We start from the raw sequence: 21021 nt of genomic DNA on the forward strand, positions 1-21021 counted from the left end.
CTGCGAGCTTGTAAGGAATGAAAAATGATGAGGAATGTATGCACAGGGAACACATACCTGGCCCCAGTCAAATTAAGAAGCTCAGTTTCATAGCTCAGTTTGCATCACGGCACCTATGGTGTCTCTCTCTCTCTCTTACATTCTCCATGATCTTTGTAATAGTGCTCATACATCTCATTAGGAATACAATGGATCCCTTCTTTGAAATAAATATTCAATAAACACAGACAGAGAAAATGTCCTGCAGCTCAATCCACAACTTAATTAAACTGAAGCATTTCGATCTAATTGATTCTATGGAACAACTGAGCATCTGCTTCTTAAAAGCAGCAGTTTGCACCACAATCTAAAATGACTCCCAGGTGGTAGGACAGGAGAGAGTCCCTGGCTACCTCGATATATGGGAGCAACACAGAGTTCTGCTGCTAGTCCAGCGTGTCTTGATGAAGAGCTAAGCACAATGAGAAAGGACTATCCTCTTTCTGGGCTGATTCTGTCCTTTGTGTAGCATAGCTGAGTAATGTATAGAAAGCAGCAGCTGCCAAAGCACCAATGACAGCAGGTATACCTATTCTTTGGCTTAGACAGGATCCCGCAGAAGAAGATAGCACATTCACCATATAGTAGTGCACAGACCTGTGTCATGTGATCTTCTTGGTTATTGCGGCAGCACAGCTCATAGGAATTGGCTGGCATTTCTATCAAGATCAGTTTGTTTCTCTTAACCTGGATGTGGGATCAGGCTTCCTTGCTTGCTCTCCAAGAAATCAGGAGCTAGCTAAGACAAAGGAATATGCATCTTCCAGCAGAGGTTCACTTCATAATATTTTGGATTGCAGACAAGACCTAATTTAAAACATTTTTTTGTGCAAAACAAACATAGCAAGAATATGGAATATGTGAAGGAAATGTAGTACAAAAGTAAAAGAACAATTGCAAAAAAGGAGTGGCTGTTGGGTTGGTTGGTTCATTACTCAGCCACCTGTGGGTTCCCAAGGGACTTCTTCATTCCAAGTTTCTGTATTTGGTGAACAGATTGTACAGCACCCTCAGAGTTGACTTTAAGTCACAGTTTACGATGTCTAGAAAAAAGAGGGAAGAAATGCTGAGCTTTAAATGACCTCGGTGAACAAATAAAACAGCCCATATTTGGAAGACGCATCATCACGCATCTGCCTCTATAGGCAAATACTGCAGTCATACCGTGTTTTCCTGAAAATAAGACACTGTCTTATATTTTTGTTTCCTCAAGAAAACACACTATGGCTTATTTTCAGGGGATGTCTTATTTTAACCGCTCTGCGTTGGTATGCTGCATAGCTACGCCTATCCAGGCCGTCTTAAGGGAGGCGCTGCGTCACTATGTCTTATTTTTGGGGTATAGCTTATATTACACAAATGCATAGAAATCCTGCTACGGCTTATTTTATGGGTATGTCTTATTTTCGGGAAAACATGGTATATGAGCTGGGCTGCTTTGGTCAACTTTAATAGGATTTTAGCAACAGTATGCTCAAAACCAGCCACAAGTGCATTCATTTAAGAACAGGCCTGTACCAAACTTTTGACCAACCAAGCTGAATGTAGCCAACCCACTATCTAGTTATAGCTCACAAGCAGGTGACAGAACGTCGTTTTTAGAGCCTACCTGGGCCTCCAAAAAGATGGGCTTGTCAAGCACCTGGCAGGTAACAAGAAAGGTTTGGTGAACTGTGCTTGGCTTGGTGGGTCACAAGTTGTGCAGTGAAGGCCTGAGTCAGACCTTCAGCTGTAAATGAACATTATGGGCTCTTTTTCAGTTATTGTGACTGAGAAACACAGTTCAGGTCTTTGTCCATAGCAATATCCATCTGATTTTTGAGAATGATAATTGTATCTCAAGGAAAATACGCAAAGCCTACTTTTGTTAAGTACTCCTCCAGATTGAACATAACATTCATTTTAATAAGTTTCAGCAGATCATGACATAAGATCCTAAATTTTTCTTAGAATTTTCTAAGGTTCTAAAATATACATGATTTATGTATTCTGAGAGTAGGGATCAACACCAAAGAGTTCCAATTTGGCCCACAATTTATTACGATCGACCAAATCAAAGGCACTTTTTAGATCTACAAATACTACAAAGAGTCTTCGTTTATTTCTCAAGACATATTTGTTCACGAGATGACTTAAGACTAAACGATGGTCAAGGGTTGAAGAACCTGCCTTAAAACCAGCTTGTTCCTTACCAGGTAGATTTTTTGTAAACATCCATTCCTCCAATTTAATAAGCAGGGATTTAGCATAGATTTTACTAATGCTTGGGAGCAGACTAATGGGCCTGTAATTTTCCTGACAGTTCCTATCACCTTTTTTAAAAATGGGGACAAGATTAATAGCCCACCATTCCATGTTTAGTCTCAAAAGGTCTACTGGCATACCATCCATACTAGGGGATTTTCCTTGCTTGAACAAAATAATCATCCTTTTCAGCTCCTCAACAGTAATTTGAAATTTGTGTTTTTCTTAGAACTTTCTAAGGCTCTAAAATATACATGATTTATGTATTCCGAACAGCAAAATAAAATTTCCCCATTGCTCTTTAGTTGTACAAACTAAAGTCCATGGTGTAGTTTTTGGTTATACCATACGTTTGCGTATTTATGAAAACTGCTGGCCTATTGCAAATCATTTGCACAATCAGAGTGATGGAGATAGCTAAATGATAAATAAATGAAATTACTAGCATCCGAAACCCATTATGCTACATAGGTCTTTATAGTATCCAGACTGGGGGACCATTTGGTAAGCTGGCAAGTCTAATGATACAATTACATTTTTATTACACAATTCAGTTGGTTTAGGGGCTATCATGGAGCAATAAAGCCCCAGAAATACCTTCGTGATTTGAATATTAGAATTCCATAGCAGGATCATCTTGGGCATATTTTTATTTGTTTATTTATGAGTCACAATTTATGTATGTGTCAAGGTGCTTTACAAACATATACCAGAAAACCAGCCAAAATAATTTTAAAATTATTACAAGAAATGAGTGAAAATAGATGTTCATTTTGTATTGTTTTAAAACCTGAGTCTTGTTGGGGGGAGAACATGTCTTCATTGTTTTTGGGAAATGGGTGCCTTTTTATATCTTAGCAGGAATGCTTTTCCACAGAGCAGGGGCAGCCAGTCTAAAGCCTCTGTTCCAGATATCTTTTTAAATGTGTGATGTGCCCAAGAGCCCCAAACAGATATTGGAAAATTCCCTGCTCTGAGCATTTCAGGCTTGCGAGTATGGAAAAGAAAAGCACTTCACTGTTCAGTGAAACCCAGTTGTTGATTCAGGGACGGGGGGATGGGACGGGAACCTGTTGCCTCATTTCAGTTATTTTTCATTCTTAAATACTTTTATAACATCATGCCATTATTTTAAAAACCCATTTATCAAAGCAAGAATTAAATTAAAAAGCTATTTTCTATTCACAGTTAGATTAAGATTCTTTTCAGTCTTCTTATGCTCACTGCAATTTTTAAACACAGGCATTCTGCCCAATGTAGCAACATATAAAACAGATGTGTTTTTCCATCCACGTTGAGCAGGAAGTTTCATATTAAGCTTTTCAATAATTGCACATGCAATGTCCTATATATATATATACACACACATAAGCATGTAAATGAATGCTGAAACGTTTGTGTGGTTTGATTTACACCGGGGGGTGGAATCAGCCATCTCTTTGAGCAATAAATACCTGGGAAACTGAAGTGCTATAATGACATTAAATGTCCACAAGGGATGTGGGATCATAGCAATTCTCCATTTTCATTCTGGCTCTAGATTTCCCATGCTATCTCCCCTCACTTTGACTGAGGCCATGTGTTAAAAGTCACCATTAATCTACCTAAGCAATACAGCCTAGAACAATTGCCTCTAAAGTTAATGATCTGTGTTTCTAACATTGCATCATTACACCCACAACGTTTTCAATTTATGTGTTTAAACAACAATATCCTAAGCTACTGAAGTGAAAGAATAAGGTGGAAAAGTACCAAAATAAAAATGACTTGGAGACTATGCATTAGAGGTGTGCATTCATTTGCTACGACTTAAAAAAGTAAAATGAATCAAATTGAATGAGTTTCACAGGCATTATGAATTTGCTTAATTTGATTTCATTTACCCTAACAGCAGCCAAGACAGTTGTTTGGCTGAGAGAAGGGACAGAGAAACAGGGGGGGGGGAAATGGGTATGCATTTGTCTAACGATAGACAGATCTTCTGTTGCCACTAATATTGGTACCTTCCATCCAGTCAACATGAGATTTTCATGCTTGCTAATACTCCTTCAAGGGAACAGACACACTAAACTTCAGACTGCTAGGTAATATGGTCCCCATAGCCTAAGCAGAGAGGTACACAGAGATACAACTGAAGTGCTATTTGAAGTCTCACCTATTTTTAGCCTGAGGGTTATAGACCCATTGAAATTCATGGAACCAAATTAGTCATTTCCATTACTTTCAGTGGTCTCCTCAAAGTAGAACTTACCTGAATCTTGCCCTGCAGCTTGCACTGAACACCTGAAGCATATGAGAAGTCATTTTATCCCCAAATTATCCCCAGATATTATTCCAAATGCCTCAAATGTTCAATGCAAAAATTGTAATTTGCCCTGAACACCCAACACGTTAGCTCAACTACAGGACTTATGGCAGTGGTTTCCCATTAGCAAAGTACTGAAGACACCCCCAACCCCGTTTTTCTGAAAATTTTGATATCTTTATGGTAGTTTTTATGTTAATGGTGCTGCAGTCCCCTGGGGTCCATGAACCATCAACTGGGAACCACTGGCCTATGGAATACAGTGGGTAAAGTGACTCTGGAAGGGTTGGCACTACTCTCCTCAAGATCTAAGGCAGAAGTAGCAAATGTGGTGAGCTCCCCATGTTGTTGAGCTCCAACTCCCATCAGTTCCATCTAGCACAGTGAAATAGGAAGAAACAGTCAATCGATTTATTCCTCAAATAAAAGGTGGAATTCCTTTCCCATGATCTCTCTTGCTTATAGTACTCAGCCATTTATCCTTATTTAAAGCTATAAGTTTATAGTCTGTTCTCACTGTTCAGAAATATACCTTCTGGCCTTGGTTTTGGTTTTTCAAGCCCTCCATCTTGCATCAGCTCAAACGCAAAGGACACATTGAGTACCTGGTGATTTAATTAAGAGACAGCAATCATTCATAATTCTAGGTTTCTGTGCAGAGCACATAGCAAGGCTCAGTATAATACTTAAGAATATGGTTTGCAGGGAGTAATTTATATGTATAAATCATGTTAAAAGTTAGAAATTTATAAAAAAAACTGCATATAAAAATAATTACTGAAAGAACTTCCAGGATTGATGTTCAAATAATCTTCTGCATTATACTTTCTGGAAAAAACATGACATTGGAAACATAAGTTCTTCTTTAAATGTAAATACAAATTCCAACAGGAGAATTACCTTTTGTTCAAAGCTATCCGGAGTCAAAAAAAAGCTGTGAAGAGGCACAAAGTAACCTTCAAGAAGACCCATCAGGAGCACCAGGTATACTCCATCTGCGAACTTTAAGACGGCATATTCTTTTCAGCAACATTTCTCAAACAGTAATCTCATGGTTGTAATCAAGATAGAAACTGTCCCATTTTGAACAAACAACCAGAAGTTGCACAGAAGGAACCCCTATTAATAATGGCAGAAGTTGAGCACAGAGCAAGTGTTTAGAAGAATTAAGGTGCCAGAACAAAGACACCTAGTGGCATGATAAAGATCTGATCTACATGACTGCTTTGCATTTTTAGCAAGAGGAGGCTCTGTTTCATCTGCACATCTTACATATAACTTACTAGCCTGTATAGAAAAATCCTAGAGAAAGATGTGAACCACCAAATAACTGGAGACAAATGTAGCACCTTGGGCAAGGTGCAAGATGAATTTATTACATTTTTATCTTGCCCTTTCTCTAAGGAGAATATACTTGGCATCCCTGCACCCTGATGAAGTCAGGAGTTGCTGGCTTATTGTGGTTTAACATAAAGAAACTGGATTACACTGCCCCATTATCCCTCCTTTGCTCCTTCCATGGAGCCATAATTAAGCCTGTATTCTGTAATGTCTGAAGCTAGAGACCTAGTCTGGGCCTCCTTAACAAGCCAGGATCACTAGCCAGCCTTAAACCATTACTTATTGTTGACTCGCAACTACTCTATTGTTAGTGAGAAACGAAACAGGATCCCAGATTTGGATGTTGTGGGAGCCCATGCTTAATTATGGCTTCCTGCTTGCATCAAGGTAAAACTGAAGAAGGAAGGACCAGGAAGCGGGCACCAGCATGTTGTTCCTTGATGAAAAAGCAGCAGCCTTGACTTACCATGGCACATGAATGCAGCCACTGCTAGCCCTGTCAGTATTGTTGGGGAAAACAATCTCCCCTCAGAGTTGTGTGTGTGTGTGTGTGTGTGTGTATGTATGTGTCAGGCTCAACCCATAGCTATATATTCTACAATGTATTATATATTAAACAATGGATATGTTCAAAAGAAATCTTTTCTCTGAAAGTGGGAAACAACTTCATGATTATAATAAAGCTCATGTGCTTTATTTAGCACACAGATTTTTAAACAATACATATTTAGTTATTTAAGAACTCCACCCCACAAAGCAGGTATGATGTTTAAAACGACTAGAAGAATGTCAAGGATAACTTTCTTAGGAAGTTCTTTCTTCCACTTGTTTTAAAAATGAGATCCCATACTGTGCAAATCCTGAGGGGCTTTTGTTTTCTTTTTTGAAAGCTCAGAATTATTCCTTTCATGTTTTCATCCTAAATAAACAGATGAATAGATATTGTTCCTGAACCTAATCTAAGAGTAGACATGAGAGTCTTCCCTATGATTGAAAAGGAAATAGCTGTAGAAAAAAATGTGTCTGTTTGCTTAGAATGAGCTGGTTTGGACATCGGGACAAATCATAGTTTATTGTGAAAGAAGCAAGCCACAGCAAACCTCAGGCTCATCCAGAGTTCTATTTGCAATTGACCACAGTTTAGTGTTAGGTCTGAATCTTAAACTGCCGTTGATTTTAACTATGATTTGACCTGGCAACATGTGAATGGCAATGTTAATCTTAGCATCACATAACTGTTGCTAATGCCTACTGTCAACAGTAGGTCTTCCTTCTCTCAAATCCTGATTATTTCATTCCTCTGCAGCAGATCATATTTCATTTTAAACCCCCGTTATTTGAATCACTGCCTTTCATATGCTTTTGACCCTTCTCTTAGCCTCTGGCAGTGCAATCAATCTCTCAATATGGTGAATGCCACTTTCAACGGCATATTTTGGGGGATTTCCAACATATTCGGAGCCAGAGTTCTTCCGTCAAGAAAACAATGAGATACATAAACCACCAAAACAAAGACTACCCTTTAATGCCCCAGTGACATAATCCTTCTCAATATCTTATTATTCACTTCTTCCAAATTCATGCAAATGACTTCATACTCAAGGAAAAGGCAACCCAATTCCTGCCAAGGCTTTCCTTCTACTCCAGCAACAACCAGCTCTCCTGCAGATTATTTTGTGACAGCATCAAGGGGCTCATTAAACACAGGAAAAACTGTGATGGATGGCATTCAACCTTTGGGCTTTCCACTAACTTCCCCAGTTATAACAAAATAAAAAATAAAAAATTCCTTCCAGTAGCACCTTAGAGACCAACTAAGTTTGTTCTTGGTATGAGCTTTCGTGTGCATGCACACTTTTTCAGATACACTTCAGGAGAAAGAGCAGCTCTACCTTTTCTTTCGGTGTGTACAGTGGTACCCCGCAAGACGAATGCCTCGCACAACGAAAAACTCGCAAAACGAAAGGGTTTTGCGAGTTTTTAGTTGACTCGCGAGACGAATTCGTCTATGGCTGTTTTTCGCAAGACGAATTCGTCTGGCGAGGTACCACTGTGAGCCGCCGGAGCCGCGTTTTAAGGCTGCAGCGAGCGCTGCAGCTTTAAAACGCGGCATCGCGCCATAGCTAAAAAGGCTTACCTTTTGGCTCCGGTGTGTGTGGGGGGTGTTTTCCGCGTCGCGTCCGCCATTTTGGATCGACTCAGACATGCGCAGTCGATCCAAAATGGCGGGCGCGACGCGGAAAACACCCCCCCACACACCGGAGCCAAAAGGTAAGCCTTTTTAGCTATGGCGCGATGCCGCGTTTTAAAGCTGCAGCGCTCGCTGGAGCCTTAAAACGCGGCGCCGTGCCGGTCGGGAGGGGCGCGGCTTACCTTTTGGCTCCGGTGTGTGGGGGGGTGTTTTCCGCGTCGCGCCCGCCATTTTGGATCGACTGCGCATGTCTGAGTCGATCCAAAATGGCGGACGCGACGCAGAAAACACCCCCACCACCACCGGAGCCAAAAGGTAAGCCTTTTTAGCTGCGGCGCGACGCCGCGTTTTAAAGCTGCAGCGCTCGCCGGAGCCTTAAAACGCGGCGCCGTGCCGGTCGGGAGGGGCGCGGCTTACCTTTTGGCTCCGGTGTGTGGGGGGGTGTTTTCCGCGTCGCGTCCGCCATTTTGGATCGACTGCGCATGTCTGAGTCGATCCAAAATGGCGGACGCGACGCAGAAAACACCCCCACCACCACCGGAGCCAAAAGGTAAGCCTTTTTAGCTGCGGCGCGACGCCGCGTTTTAAAGCTGCAGCGCTCGCCGGAGCCTTAAAACGCGGCGCCGTGCCGGTCGGGAGGGGCGCGGCTTACCTTTTGGCTCCGGTGGGGGGGTGTTTTCCGCGTCGCGTCCGCCATTTTGGATCGACTGCGCATGTCTGAGTCGATCCAAAATGGCGGACGCGACTCGGAACCCCCCCCCACCGGAGCCAAAAGGTAAGCCTTTTTAGCTACGGCGCATTTTAAAGCTGCAGCGGGCAAACAGTTCGCTCGCTGCAGCCTTAAAATGCGGCGCCGCGCGGCTCCGGTGCCGGCTGGCGCCCCTTCCGACCGGCGCTCCCTGACTTTTTTCCCATAGGAACGCATTAATTAAATTTTAATGCGTTCCTATGGGAAACGGTGCCTCGCAAGACGAAATTTCCGCAAGACGAAAAGTCTTGCGGAACGAATTAATTTCGTCTTGCGAGGTACCACTGTATTCATGAATGCCTTCATTTGAGGTTTTCAAACAATGGCTGGATGGCCATCTGTCAGGGATTCTTTAGCTGTGGTTCCTTCATTGCAGGGGGTGAAGTAGGTAAAGCTCAAAGTCCCTTCTAACTCTGCAATTCTATTATTCCAGCTCTTTCTGACCTTGGAGGAACCAGCTACCAATGGCAATTAGCTCTCTGATGTGGCCCCATCCATGGTAGTTTGTAAAATTGAGAGGCTTACAGACCAACCGCCTAGTAAGTACCTTTTGTGCAAAAATAAGTAGTTTCACAGCTGTTGTGGAAAATGGAAGGTGTACAAACAAGCTGCTCTCCACCTCCAACACCCTCCACTCCCATGAAAAACCATGCTCTTTTGCAAGCTACATTCCCGTGTGAAACATCTAATTTTAGAATTTGCAACTTGCAAATAGAAAATAAAAGGCAGATTGCTCCTTGATGCCCAGCGACTGGTAGATGTTTTCTCAATGGGAGCTAATGATTAGGAAACAGCTGGAGAACTTTCTTAAGTGCTTTGAATGGGAGAGATTACTCTGGAATTTCTGGAATGTGAAAACTATGAGTCCTAGGGAGAGGCAACACAACTCCCCATCCCCCACTCCAAAGGCCTATGAAATATCTGTATACGAAGAAGAAGCAGTTCTTAGACACACAGAGACAGGAGCAAGGACAGAGCAGAGAGTAAGCCATGGGGAGAGACCATATTTGGGTAAGGGGTGCTTCTCAATGGGGGCTGATGTGAGGGAGCAGATCTGATGCTTTGTAGGAGTGTATGTTGCTGGCTTCCACCTGTACATGGGGAAGGAGCACAGCTCATGCTCTGTAGGCAATCCCCAGCAACTCCAGGTAGGGATAGAAATGTTCCTTGCCTCAAACTCTGAAAGCCACTGCCTGTCAGTTTTGCTATTACGGTACTGAGCTAGATGGGACACTGGTCTGGCTCAGTATCAGGGGCTCTCTATGTCCCCACTCTACTCCAATATTTGTAAACAAACAAAATATTACAAAATGCCACATGCTTCCAGTGACCCTTCCTCTGAAGGAAACCGAAACTCAAGTTGTGTTGCCCCAGAACTATTCAGGGAAGCAGGGAGTGTAACACAATGTACATATTTTTCAGAGGGGTAGCTATACTCATCTGTTGTGGTGGAGGAAAACCCCCACAAATAATATTGTGGAACCGTGAAGACTAACAATTGTGTTGTGACACAAGCAAGCTTTCCCCAACCTGGTGCCCTTCTGTTGTTGGCCATGCTGGCTAGCAATGATGCAACTTGCAGTCCAAAACATGTAGCATTCCTTGCTGGTGAATGCTAGCATAAGTTTCCATGTACCAGAGCCCATTTCATCAGATGCACAAAGTGTAATCTTCTGTGGTATGTATATATACAGGGTTTGGAGAAATGAATTGTGAGTGTTGGTTTGGAATAACACAAAGCCAGCCACTTTGTGGTTTGTTTCCCTGTTCAACTAAACCTAGGTTTAGCATTATGTGTGAATGTACTCAGTGTGTGAACTTGCACACAAACGGAACAAGGGGGAGGGGCAAGATAAAACAATGTATTTTCTCCTTTCTAGCGTACTGGACATATACAGAGAAATGGTTCCAGCTGACCCACTCAACCTAGCTAGCTGGATTCTTATTTTCTCACAGCAAGCATATTAACTTGCATTCTGGGTTACTCAGCTTGTGTCTATCAGCACCCATAGTTACAACTGGTAAATACATTTCTCTGTGTTAACTTGCATTTGTTAGCCAAGCAAAGTCTGTTTTAAAAATACTAACTAAAACTCAAAACAACTTGACAATAGCTTGATACAGTCTAAACAAAATAAACTGGGGATATACAAACAACACAGGAAACTAATTCCTGCTTTTGACACAACTATATAAGCCTACCTGGGTTTCCAGTTCTGTAACTTCCAAATTCAGCTTATTCAGGTGTTTATTCACAAATGTTATGAGAGTCTGAAAATTAAGAGCATACATAACTGCTTTTAGATCAGCAAAATTTAATTGTTTAAAAGTATGCTTAAGTTAACATGCAGAAATGCTAACCAAAAGTTCGTAATTTTATAATAGGTTTATTTAATGCCTTAACTTTTCAGTTTATAAGAGAGTTTTAAATATTTTATGCTTTTATTTATTGGTCAAAAATCCAACTTTGTCAAGCCCCATCACAAACACTGAACAATAAAAGCTATATGGGTTATTGCTGCAGTGGTATGATGGAAGAGTAGAGAAAATAACACTGGAGCCAAGAGGTAAGTTGATATAAAATGGCATGCCACTGTTCTTTTCAAGGAAGCCCTGCTGATCTATATCAGCTGGAGATCATATTGCAAAATTCTATAAAATGGAAATTCCTCTATCTGACTTTTATAGTGCCAAGTCTATAAAATGTTGAGAAAGTATATATAATGTCGAGAAAAAACTTTCAGATGTTCACACTGCCAAGGACAAAGATTTTTATTAAAGTAGAAAAATGGGTACACCATTCCAGGACTTAATAAAGGTTTTATATTTGTGCCATTTTGCAATTGCTAATATTTAAATAATAAATAATCAGAAACCTTTCTTGTCACTACACCACCTGTGTGCAGTGAAATTAAACGAGCCCCCCCCCCCTTTACACTTAGTCTTGTTCGCACTCTGTGTGCTTGTCAGAAGTCAATTGCACCACTGTTTTTTCCATTCAGCAGCAGCCCACAGATAAAAGCTGTTCTTTAACCTGTTGGCGCAGCTGACTATACTTCAATATCTCCTGCCCGAAGGTAGGAGATTAAAGAGGTGCTGGCCGGGGTGTAAGTCGTCCCTGAGAATTTTCCTCGCTCTCCTAAGGCAGCGGTTTCCTGCGATGTCATCTAGTGAACTCAGGGGACATCATGTGCTGTATTCACCACCCACTGTAGGGTAATATTCATAGAGCTCTACCAGATGTACTTGGGGCTGTATTGCATACTAAAATAGACAAGCAGGCTTATGACCCAAGCAGCTTATATATCTGAACTCCTCCTCTCTGAACGTTTTCTAATGTTACATCCTGATGAAGGTGCTGTACGTGGGCAGTGCATGAACTACAGAGGAAAACACATCTGAGACTGCTCCAAACCCTCCAAAATGGCAAGAATGCTTCCTTGGGTCTTACAGTGAACAACTGGGGAGTTCCTCATATGCATCAAGATGAAAACTACTCAGATTAAGCTAGCTTGCTCAGTATCTACCGGTAAGTAGGAAAGAAAATTTCCAACCTTTTTCACAACATTGAGTTTGTCTGGAGCATGGTCAAACAGTGTGTCAAATGCATCTCTTTCTGAAACACACGTAAGAACAAGAAGCTATTAGATAATGCAACATGTAGGATGATAATTCCAGGGCTAGAAGGCCTCAAGTGCTATCGAGACTCACTGTGTCTGAGATAGCTATACTAAAACCATCCTTTACCTTGGTTTACCAAATTCACATTCAAGCTAACCTATTGTAACATGGGTTTATTTCTAAGTATAGTGCACATGGATCAGATTATCAGGAAGGAAAGTCTGTACTGGAAGATCACACCATTAGCAGAATCTTAAACAACCCTTTAAGAAAAGTATTTCAGACACTCAAATAATGTGCTATAAAAATATTGACATGCAAGAATGTATCATGTTAGTGTACTCAAAGAAACTACATTACTAGGTAAAATTATCTGCTTTCAAGGTAAACATTGACACGTCACACAAAAATAGGATTCCCAATTATATCAGTTTGGTGTCCTTTGGCAATTAAAACTGCCTATGCATATACTAAGAGTAGATCTCCCAAAATGTATGGGGCTTGTTCTGGATCGTGAGGAAGATACTGCGGGTGACACCCGGGAGATCCACACGTGTGTCCAGTGCCTGATTATTGTCACTACTGAGGAAATAATTCTCCAGAGATTTTTCCAACATGAGAAGGAAATTGGCATTCAGGAGGCAACATAGACCGCCTGTGCTTGGGACAGTGGAGCATATGTTGGGGGGGGGGGAGAGCACAAACTAGTGTTGATTTAGGAAATATATACTATTCTCAGTCTCCAAACCTCACCCTGCCCCACTTTGGAATACAGACTTCTTGGTTTACTAAGATTTACACACCAACCAAGACAACTATGAACAATGACAACTATGAACTATGTACAGCTGGTTTTGAACAAAACAAGCAGCTGCAGCAGAATTAAGTGAAGTACACTTTAGAAACCTTTTGAAAATGCTAGGAATCAAATGAGACTTACCATGCCGTCCTGACAATGCCCTGTAGAAAGAGAAATAATGCAATTATATGTGTACACACACTTACAGTAATTTAATATATTTCTTTCAGTGCAGAGAGAAAACTGTATATATGGAGTAAATATGCATCTGGTCATATGTATGACTTTGTATTCATAGCAACTGAGGAATAGCCCCACAGGCTTTTCAATGACATTGTATTATGTCCACTGACTCGAATTAAACTGAGCATTTCAGCAATATCACAAACTTCCTTGGGTGATGGCCATTTAAGGAAGGAAAACTGATGATTCAAACTTTTTTCTCTCTACCATTGAAATGTTTGGGAGGAAAGCAATCTATTTGTCTGCTACTTTTCTGAAGTGGAAATAATAAAACTTGGGATGTGGAAAAACAACAACCCTAAAATACATATAACCAGGAACATTTCTGTTAAGAAACAACTACTTGAGTATGCAAACTGCTGTATCAGCAGCATTTTTACATTTTCAGTTGCCACCCTTTCCACATTGTTTACATCATCTGTTGTGGAACCTTTCTTAACAGTTAAGTTATAAGCCATGTCCGAAGCAGTCCTCTCTTAGAATCCCCAGGAATGAAGGTTAAATGTTAGCAAATTATTGAATTCCCAAAGCAGATCAAATAATAGGAATGTTGACATACTCAGTGTTACCAGTTATTTCCTCTTGGATCTGACGGGACTGGAGGATTCCTTCTCGTTTCTGGGGGATGAGGGGAAATGATTGATAATTTAATATTTTCCACACCAATATTTAGTGATTTTGAGTGAGTATATATATATATATGCACACACACACACACAGACACAGACACAGACACACACACACATTCAGACACACACTTACATATATGCACACATACACACATGCATATACTCTGTGTAAAATAACTACAAAATATGAATGCTATTAAATAGACAACATAAATATAAAATAACTCCCATCCAAAATTACATCATTTCTATTTATGTACAATCTAAGAGACTTTGTAAATTCTCTAAAAGGCACCTGTCCTGTGTGCAAACAAACAGGAAGGAATGCCTCCTGTGACAGAAAAATTATCTGGAAATTGCAGGTAAGATTACTGACAGCCATTCACCAACCTTATAGGAAAAGTGATTAGATTAGATTAGATTGGAATATCTTGAGCAGATTTGGGGGGCACACAGTGGGCTGGAAGGGCAGAAGAAGAAGGGGAAGCCCACTCATCTTATGCTGTATCTCAGCCGTTCACTTCAGAGACCTTTGTATGATACCTGTACACTCACATTTTGAGCTAAAATAATATTTGAAATGCTTCGCATATCACCGTTACAAGTGGTCTGCTGTGCCTTCAAAGAAGGACAATGCAATGCTTAGCTGTGCCTAAGGAAATGCTTGTCCTTCTGACTATTTTTGTTGGCCAGAACTGATACATAGCAACACATACATGTTAAAAGTTATTGCATTTCTTGAAATACTGTGTAAAAACAAAGATCTTTTAAAGATACAATTATCCCTACCTGGACAACAACAACTTGAATAGACACATGATCCGGCAGTCTGATTGGAGCTCGAAAGTACTGTGATAACGCAACCAAAAGGTGCAGTATTGCAACAAGACTTTTAGCATGGACAGCTGAAATAGATTAAGAAGTCAAATTCTGTAAGACAAACTAAAACAAATATTTATTTTAACATGCGGTGCCCCCTTCCTTAACTATGTGGGATATTTTATCATTTGGTGTTGCTGCCCGCCAGAGATTGCTGGAAGAGTGTTTTCTTCTAACTCCTTCTCTTTCCTGCCATAAATCAACTGGTTCTATGAAAACACCTAAATCAAAAATACTCCTCAGGTAAGATTTTGTTGCGTGCCTGGATCCCACTGGCTTGAAGATGGAAATCTAAGCTTGATTCAAAACACAGATTTTATTATGCCGCTATATTAAGTGCTATCTATGCACTCCCAGTGCCGTGCCTTTATCTTTCCTATTCCTGTGTCGATTTATGAACTATCAGAAGAATATTTTTGTATTCATAACATGCACTTAATTCATTTTTAAGTGTCACAATGTCTGCAGGAAGATGAATGAGCCCATTTAGCTTGTACCCTTGAGCAATAACTTACTAAACTGGATGACTCAAACATTCTTCATGAACTTGTTAAGTGTTCTTGTTATTATAGTTTATTCACAGCAGGATTTGTATGCATAGTTAGCACTAACAAGACGGAAAGGTATCAAAAGGCTTACTGCAGGAAACTTTTAATCTGTGAACAAACCCCAAGCTTCAAAGGTAATGATTTACAACTGCATTGTCAGGGAACTGTCCCCGGCTCAGCACAGGGTGGTGGAAGGGCTATCGGGATGTTACAGAAAGCCCCGGCCCCACCTGACCAGCAGCACCTCCTCTTCCAGGACAGGGAGCAGCAAGGTCTCCAGCGGGGAGGGGCAGGCAGCTCCGCTTCTTGAGAGCAGAGGCTCTGGGGATGTTGGAGAGACCCTGCACTCCCCTTGCTCAGCAGGCGAGGAGGGAGACATGCCATTTCTGGTGCCCCAAGTGCGCAGAGGGGTGAAACATAGGATACCGAAACTCTTATGTTGGGGTCACAACAGGAAGGGGCCACTCCCGGATTCTGCGAGTGACTGATATGGGACATGAACTTGTAGCTCTGCACTGTAAATAGCATGCACAATAAACCTGTTAAAAGACGGTTTGGAGTCTTGCCTGGTTACTCCCCACGGACCTTACATGTATTATATTATTGTTTTCCTGGGTCTGCATTATCACAGAATTCTCAGGCAATGTCCTATAAACATAAGATTCTAGGTATCTTATTAACCACAAGCTTTTAGGTTGGCCACAGGTTTCTAAATAAAGCAGAAAAATATATATTTAGCTGAATGCCACCTCAATGTTCTTTAAGATCAAGTGTGGCGAATTGCCTTAAGTATTGGGCTTGAACTGGGGAAATGTGGGTCCATTCCCAGCTAAGAAGCTTTATGGGAATGTGGTATTTCCACCTTACGTAGCTCCATGGGCTGCTGAAAGGCAAGATAAGGGATGTCCCAGTGTACATGGTTCAAAGTTCTTTGGACCAACTCTGGAAAACCAATGGAATAAATGCAGGGCCGGCTCCAGGATTTAGGAGGCTGCTGGCAAGATTTGCTCCAGTCACAGTGCTTCCCTTGCCCCCAGATGCAGGGCGGTTCCCATTTCTGCTCCACTGCACAGAGGCAACTGATGCTGCACTTCCTTGCTGCTAATCACTTGCCAGGAAACAGGAGAAACAGTTTCTCCTTGCAAGTGGCATCACTCATTCACTTGCCTTCCTGAGGGGGGAGGGTCATAAAGAAGTAGCAGACGGGCAAGGAGAAGGAAGAGCCATGAGCGCCCTTGCCCTCTCCTCTGCTGTACAGAGAGAAGGAGGAGGTGGCACATGGAACAGGGGAATGCTGAGGACTATGTGAGCTACTGGTTCCTCTTTAGCCAGGCCTTTGGCTAACTGACATCTAATGCCCTTTTATTAAATGTGTTGTGGAAGGGCAGATTATTGGGTTGTCTTTGTTTCTATGTGAGAGCCAGTGTGGTGTAGTGGTTAAGAGCGGTAGTCTTGTAATCTGGGGAACCGGGTTCGTGTCTCCGCTCCTCCGCATGCAGCTGCTGGGTGACCTTGGGCTAGTCACACTTCTTTGAAGTCTCTCAGCCCCACTCACCTCACAGAGTGTTTGTTGTGGGGGAGGAAGGGAAAGGAGAATGTTAGCCGCTTTGAGACTCCTTCGGGTAGTGAAAAGCGGGTTATCAAATCCAAACTCTTCTTTTCATTCTTATTATGTACTTTGTGTTTTTTACTTGTAATTGAAATGTTTTAACTATAACAGGTATAAGGCGGTATACAAACTTTAATAATAATAATAATGATGATGATGATGATGGGCAGGTCAATTCTCACTGCTGTCCAGAGAAGGAGAGTGGGTGTCAGTCTTCAATATATTACAATGCCAAAATAATAAATACAGCCGTACCTCTTGTTATGAATGCTTCAGGATGCATACAACACAGGTTACGAACGTGCTGAATCCAGAAATAACAGAACACATTACTTCTGGGTTTGGCGGTTCGCGCATGCACAGATGCATCAAATGACGCCATGCGCAGAAGCGCTGAATCGCGTCACGCACATGCGCAGATGGAGCGCTTCAGGTTACGCACGGCATGGGTTACGAACGGGGCTCCGGAACGGATCCCGTTCGTAACCAGAGGTACCACTGTAAAATGATTAAATTGTAAAATGCCTGAATATTAAATAACTCTAGAAACTATGCTGCCAACTGCTTTGAGTCTCCTTATATGGAAAAGTGGGTTATAAATCCTTGGAAATAAAAAAATGAATTTATATTTATCTATACTTTTGCACACCTTACACCACAATTCTAGATATAAACTTGCACACTGCTGAATCTGCCTTCTAGCTTCTGTCTAATTCAAAAGGTTTTACAAAATGCAGTAGAAAAATAACTTTTAATACCACCAGTAACCAAGAATTCCACTGTAAAAATGTGTAACTCACAGTCAACGTTCCACTTGATGCTCCTTGGAGGAAGTTTAAGAGTTTCATTGATCTTTTCAAGGACTGTCTGCAGCTTTTGTTTCTGAGCTATTTCAGACTGTGTGACTTCAGCAACGTTGAGTTTCTCACTCTCAAGCTTCTCTGAAGTGATAATGGAAGAAAAAGCTGCAAGTCTACACCTCAACTCCATGTACCAAGTGCAATGCAAAGACATTCTGTCTCACATATAACAAAAGATTTTCTGTAGATAACTGGTCTGAAGTTTCAAAATTTGGCAACTTCTCAAGCCTATCACACTTTGTCTTCTGTTGCATCTCTGTTCTCATAAGAATTCCAACCAATTTTCCATTTATTTCCATTTACTAATACCCCACCATCTGGCTGGGTTTCCCCAGCCACTCTGGGTGGCTCACAGCATATATCAGAATATACTAAAACACCAGACATTAAAAACTTCTCAATACAGGGCTGTCTTCCAGGTGACTTCTAAAAGTTATGTAGTTCTTTATCTCCTTGACATCTGAAGAGAGGGCATTCCACAGGAAGGGCACCACTGCTGAGAAGGCCCTCTGCCTGGTTCCCTGTAACTTCGCTTCTCGCAGTGAGGGAACCGCCAGAAGGCCCTCAGCACTGGACCTCAGTGTCCAGGCTGAATGATGGGGGTGGAGATGGGCCGTTTAGGGCTTTAAAGGTCAGCACCAACACTTTGAATTGTGCTTGGAAATGTACTGGGAGTACTCTACAGGTGTGCATGCTGCTGTGGGGCTACCACTGCTACAGAGCTAGCCCATCTTTCTCCCATTCCATCTTGATGACTACATAAGTTACTGGTGCCTGAAGCAATATGAAGTGTAAAGGAATGGAAACCAGTGCCTATGTTACTCCTAACTACAAACAAGCACCTGAAAAATGTCTCCAGTGATATGCATAAAATTATTTCTCACCAAAGAGTTTCTGCAGTACTTGTCCATCATACAGGTCTTCAGCCAAGTCTTTTACAATAATTCGTTCTCCTACTAAAACATCGTTAATCCAGTCAATTAGCACCTGTGCAAGAGACAAAGATTCAGAAATAATCCGTATGTGTGTACATCACAAACCGATTTTCCACGTTGTGCAATGTGGTCTCAGAAATGACAGAGGTTGCTTCCGAATAGTAGGTCTGGCTTAATGTTAATTGTACAAAATTAGACAGAACAATTCCTTCTGATTTCAACTGTGCTGGGATTTTGTCCTCGTGGACAGGAATCTTTTAATTTCACATTAAATAACCAGCAGCTACCCTGAGGCCTTGGGATATGGCAGGTGTTAATGTATAAATAGGCAAAGTTATAGCAAAATAATAATAATAATGTTGGAATGCAAACGCAGAAGAGGCAGTGGGACTGAAACACACACACACACACACACACACACACACACACACCTCAGTCTCTAGCATCTGTGGAAACTTAATCTTCCAAGCTTTTGGAGCAACGTTAAGCTCTGAAAAAAATGCAAATTTGCTTGTCCTTTTTGTCACTGGCAGGGCTTTTGGCTTCTACTGTAAATCTGAGATGTACCATTGTTGTTAAGATTATGTTTGCATTTTTTTTCATGTTAGACTATGTTTATATTTTTATTGTGCATTGGAGACCCTGACAGAGTCAAATTGGCAAGACAGAAATATCTTAGATAATTATCCAGGCCAATTGGGAACAAAGGTAGGTGAAAAGGAGAGAAGGGATTGTTCACCACTGAAGATGTGATCTCAAACCATTTTCTCTTAAAGAAGCCAAGGATCCTCGGGCCGATTTCTCCAGGAGACAGGGAACAAGCTTTTCAAGGTTGATGTTCTGGTCCTTACACAGCCAGTAAAGAGGAAAACTGACGGAGTAGCATGAACAACAACTTAAAAGTGCAATTCTATATCCTTATGTGGTTTTCCTTGTTCTCACAGTGGTTGGCCAACATGGTGTAGTGTTCTGAGTGTGAGACTAGGAGCTGGGATACCAGAGTTCAAATGCCCACTTGGCCATAAAGCTTTATAGGGGACCTTGGGCCAGCCATCGCTTCTCAACTTAACGTACCTCACAGGGTTGTTTTGTGGATTAAACAAGGAGGGGTAAAACCATGTACAACACCTTGAGCTCCTTGGAGAAAAGGGTGGAATATAAATGCAACAAATAAATACATATATTTTCTTTGCTTTGTATTTTTAGAAGAGTTTGAAAGTGCTTACATATTTACCTTCATCAGCTCCTGTAGTTTTGGGTCACTTCTTGAATTTGGATCAATCATGGTTCGGACTTCATTTTCCTCTTTAGGGGGGGTGGAAATGGGGAAATAGGAGATATCCATTACAAAGAAGGTAGGCTTGTGTGACATTTTGTTTCCATCCATTATTTAGGTTAAGTAAAAAATGTATTTTAACTTACCTAGCATAGTATCTTCAGGATCAAGTTCAAAGGGGATTGGGCTGAGTGGCAGGTTAATGGCATTTATTCCTTCTTCTTGCAGTTCAGACACTGAGGAGGAGAAATAAAACAGTTCAGAGAAACTTGTCTTGTTTTTTTCCCCTTAGCATTTACATCTTAAAGCTTCCCAGCAGCAGTAAGGATGTGAACTCAAAGCCTAATCTCCACATGTATTTAGCAGGAAAGTAATGGATCCAACAGTGAAAAATATTTAGCCAATCCAAATTGCAGCTCTCATGTGTAACTGACAATAAGCAACATTGTGGGGAGCCAAGCTCTTGGACCTGTATGCTTTCAAAGATTTTGAGAAAACTGGCATGCACACGCAGAGGCACACATAAACCCAGATCTTCCCCATTCTTTCTCAGTTTCATGATTTGTTCAAGCCAGCTAAAATGAAGAGGTTCTGGTTAGGCTCTTATTTTTTTCATCCTTGAAACAAAATTCTACAAAGTCAAACGAGGCTGTAGTCAACATGCAAAAAAAATATTCCACATCCCTTCCGTCTACCACAAATCCAACTGCGTAATTTATCACTAAGGCACCCTGGTCACATTGCCAAGTTGCAA

General features: G+C 41.3%; 1 protein-coding gene across 1 annotated transcript in view; it reads right to left on the minus strand.

The window, feature by feature from the left end:
* Window positions 1–254: 254 nt before the first annotated feature.
* The window catches only part of PARVA (parvin alpha), a 71534-nt gene continuing 50767 nt past the window's right edge, over window positions 255–21021 (minus strand). Inside the window, exons 2-13 of the mRNA XM_033152296.1 lie at window positions 20414–20503; window positions 20226–20296; window positions 18941–19043; window positions 17997–18137; window positions 14950–15065; window positions 14091–14149; window positions 13430–13449; window positions 12423–12484; window positions 11071–11139; window positions 5489–5590; window positions 5121–5193; window positions 255–1082 (exon numbers count right to left, since the gene is read on the minus strand). Of these exons, the coding sequence (XP_033008187.1) occupies window positions 1006–1082; window positions 5121–5193; window positions 5489–5590; window positions 11071–11139; window positions 12423–12484; window positions 13430–13449; window positions 14091–14149; window positions 14950–15065; window positions 17997–18137; window positions 18941–19043; window positions 20226–20296; window positions 20414–20503 (983 nt within the window). The 3' untranslated portion in view covers window positions 255–1005. The remainder of the gene's footprint in view (window positions 1083–5120; window positions 5194–5488; window positions 5591–11070; window positions 11140–12422; window positions 12485–13429; window positions 13450–14090; window positions 14150–14949; window positions 15066–17996; window positions 18138–18940; window positions 19044–20225; window positions 20297–20413; window positions 20504–21021) is intronic.

The sequence above is a fragment of the Lacerta agilis genome, chromosome 1 (genome assembly GCF_009819535.1).
Source record: "Lacerta agilis isolate rLacAgi1 chromosome 1, rLacAgi1.pri, whole genome shotgun sequence".
NCBI lineage: Eukaryota > Metazoa > Chordata > Lepidosauria > Squamata > Lacertidae > Lacerta > Lacerta agilis.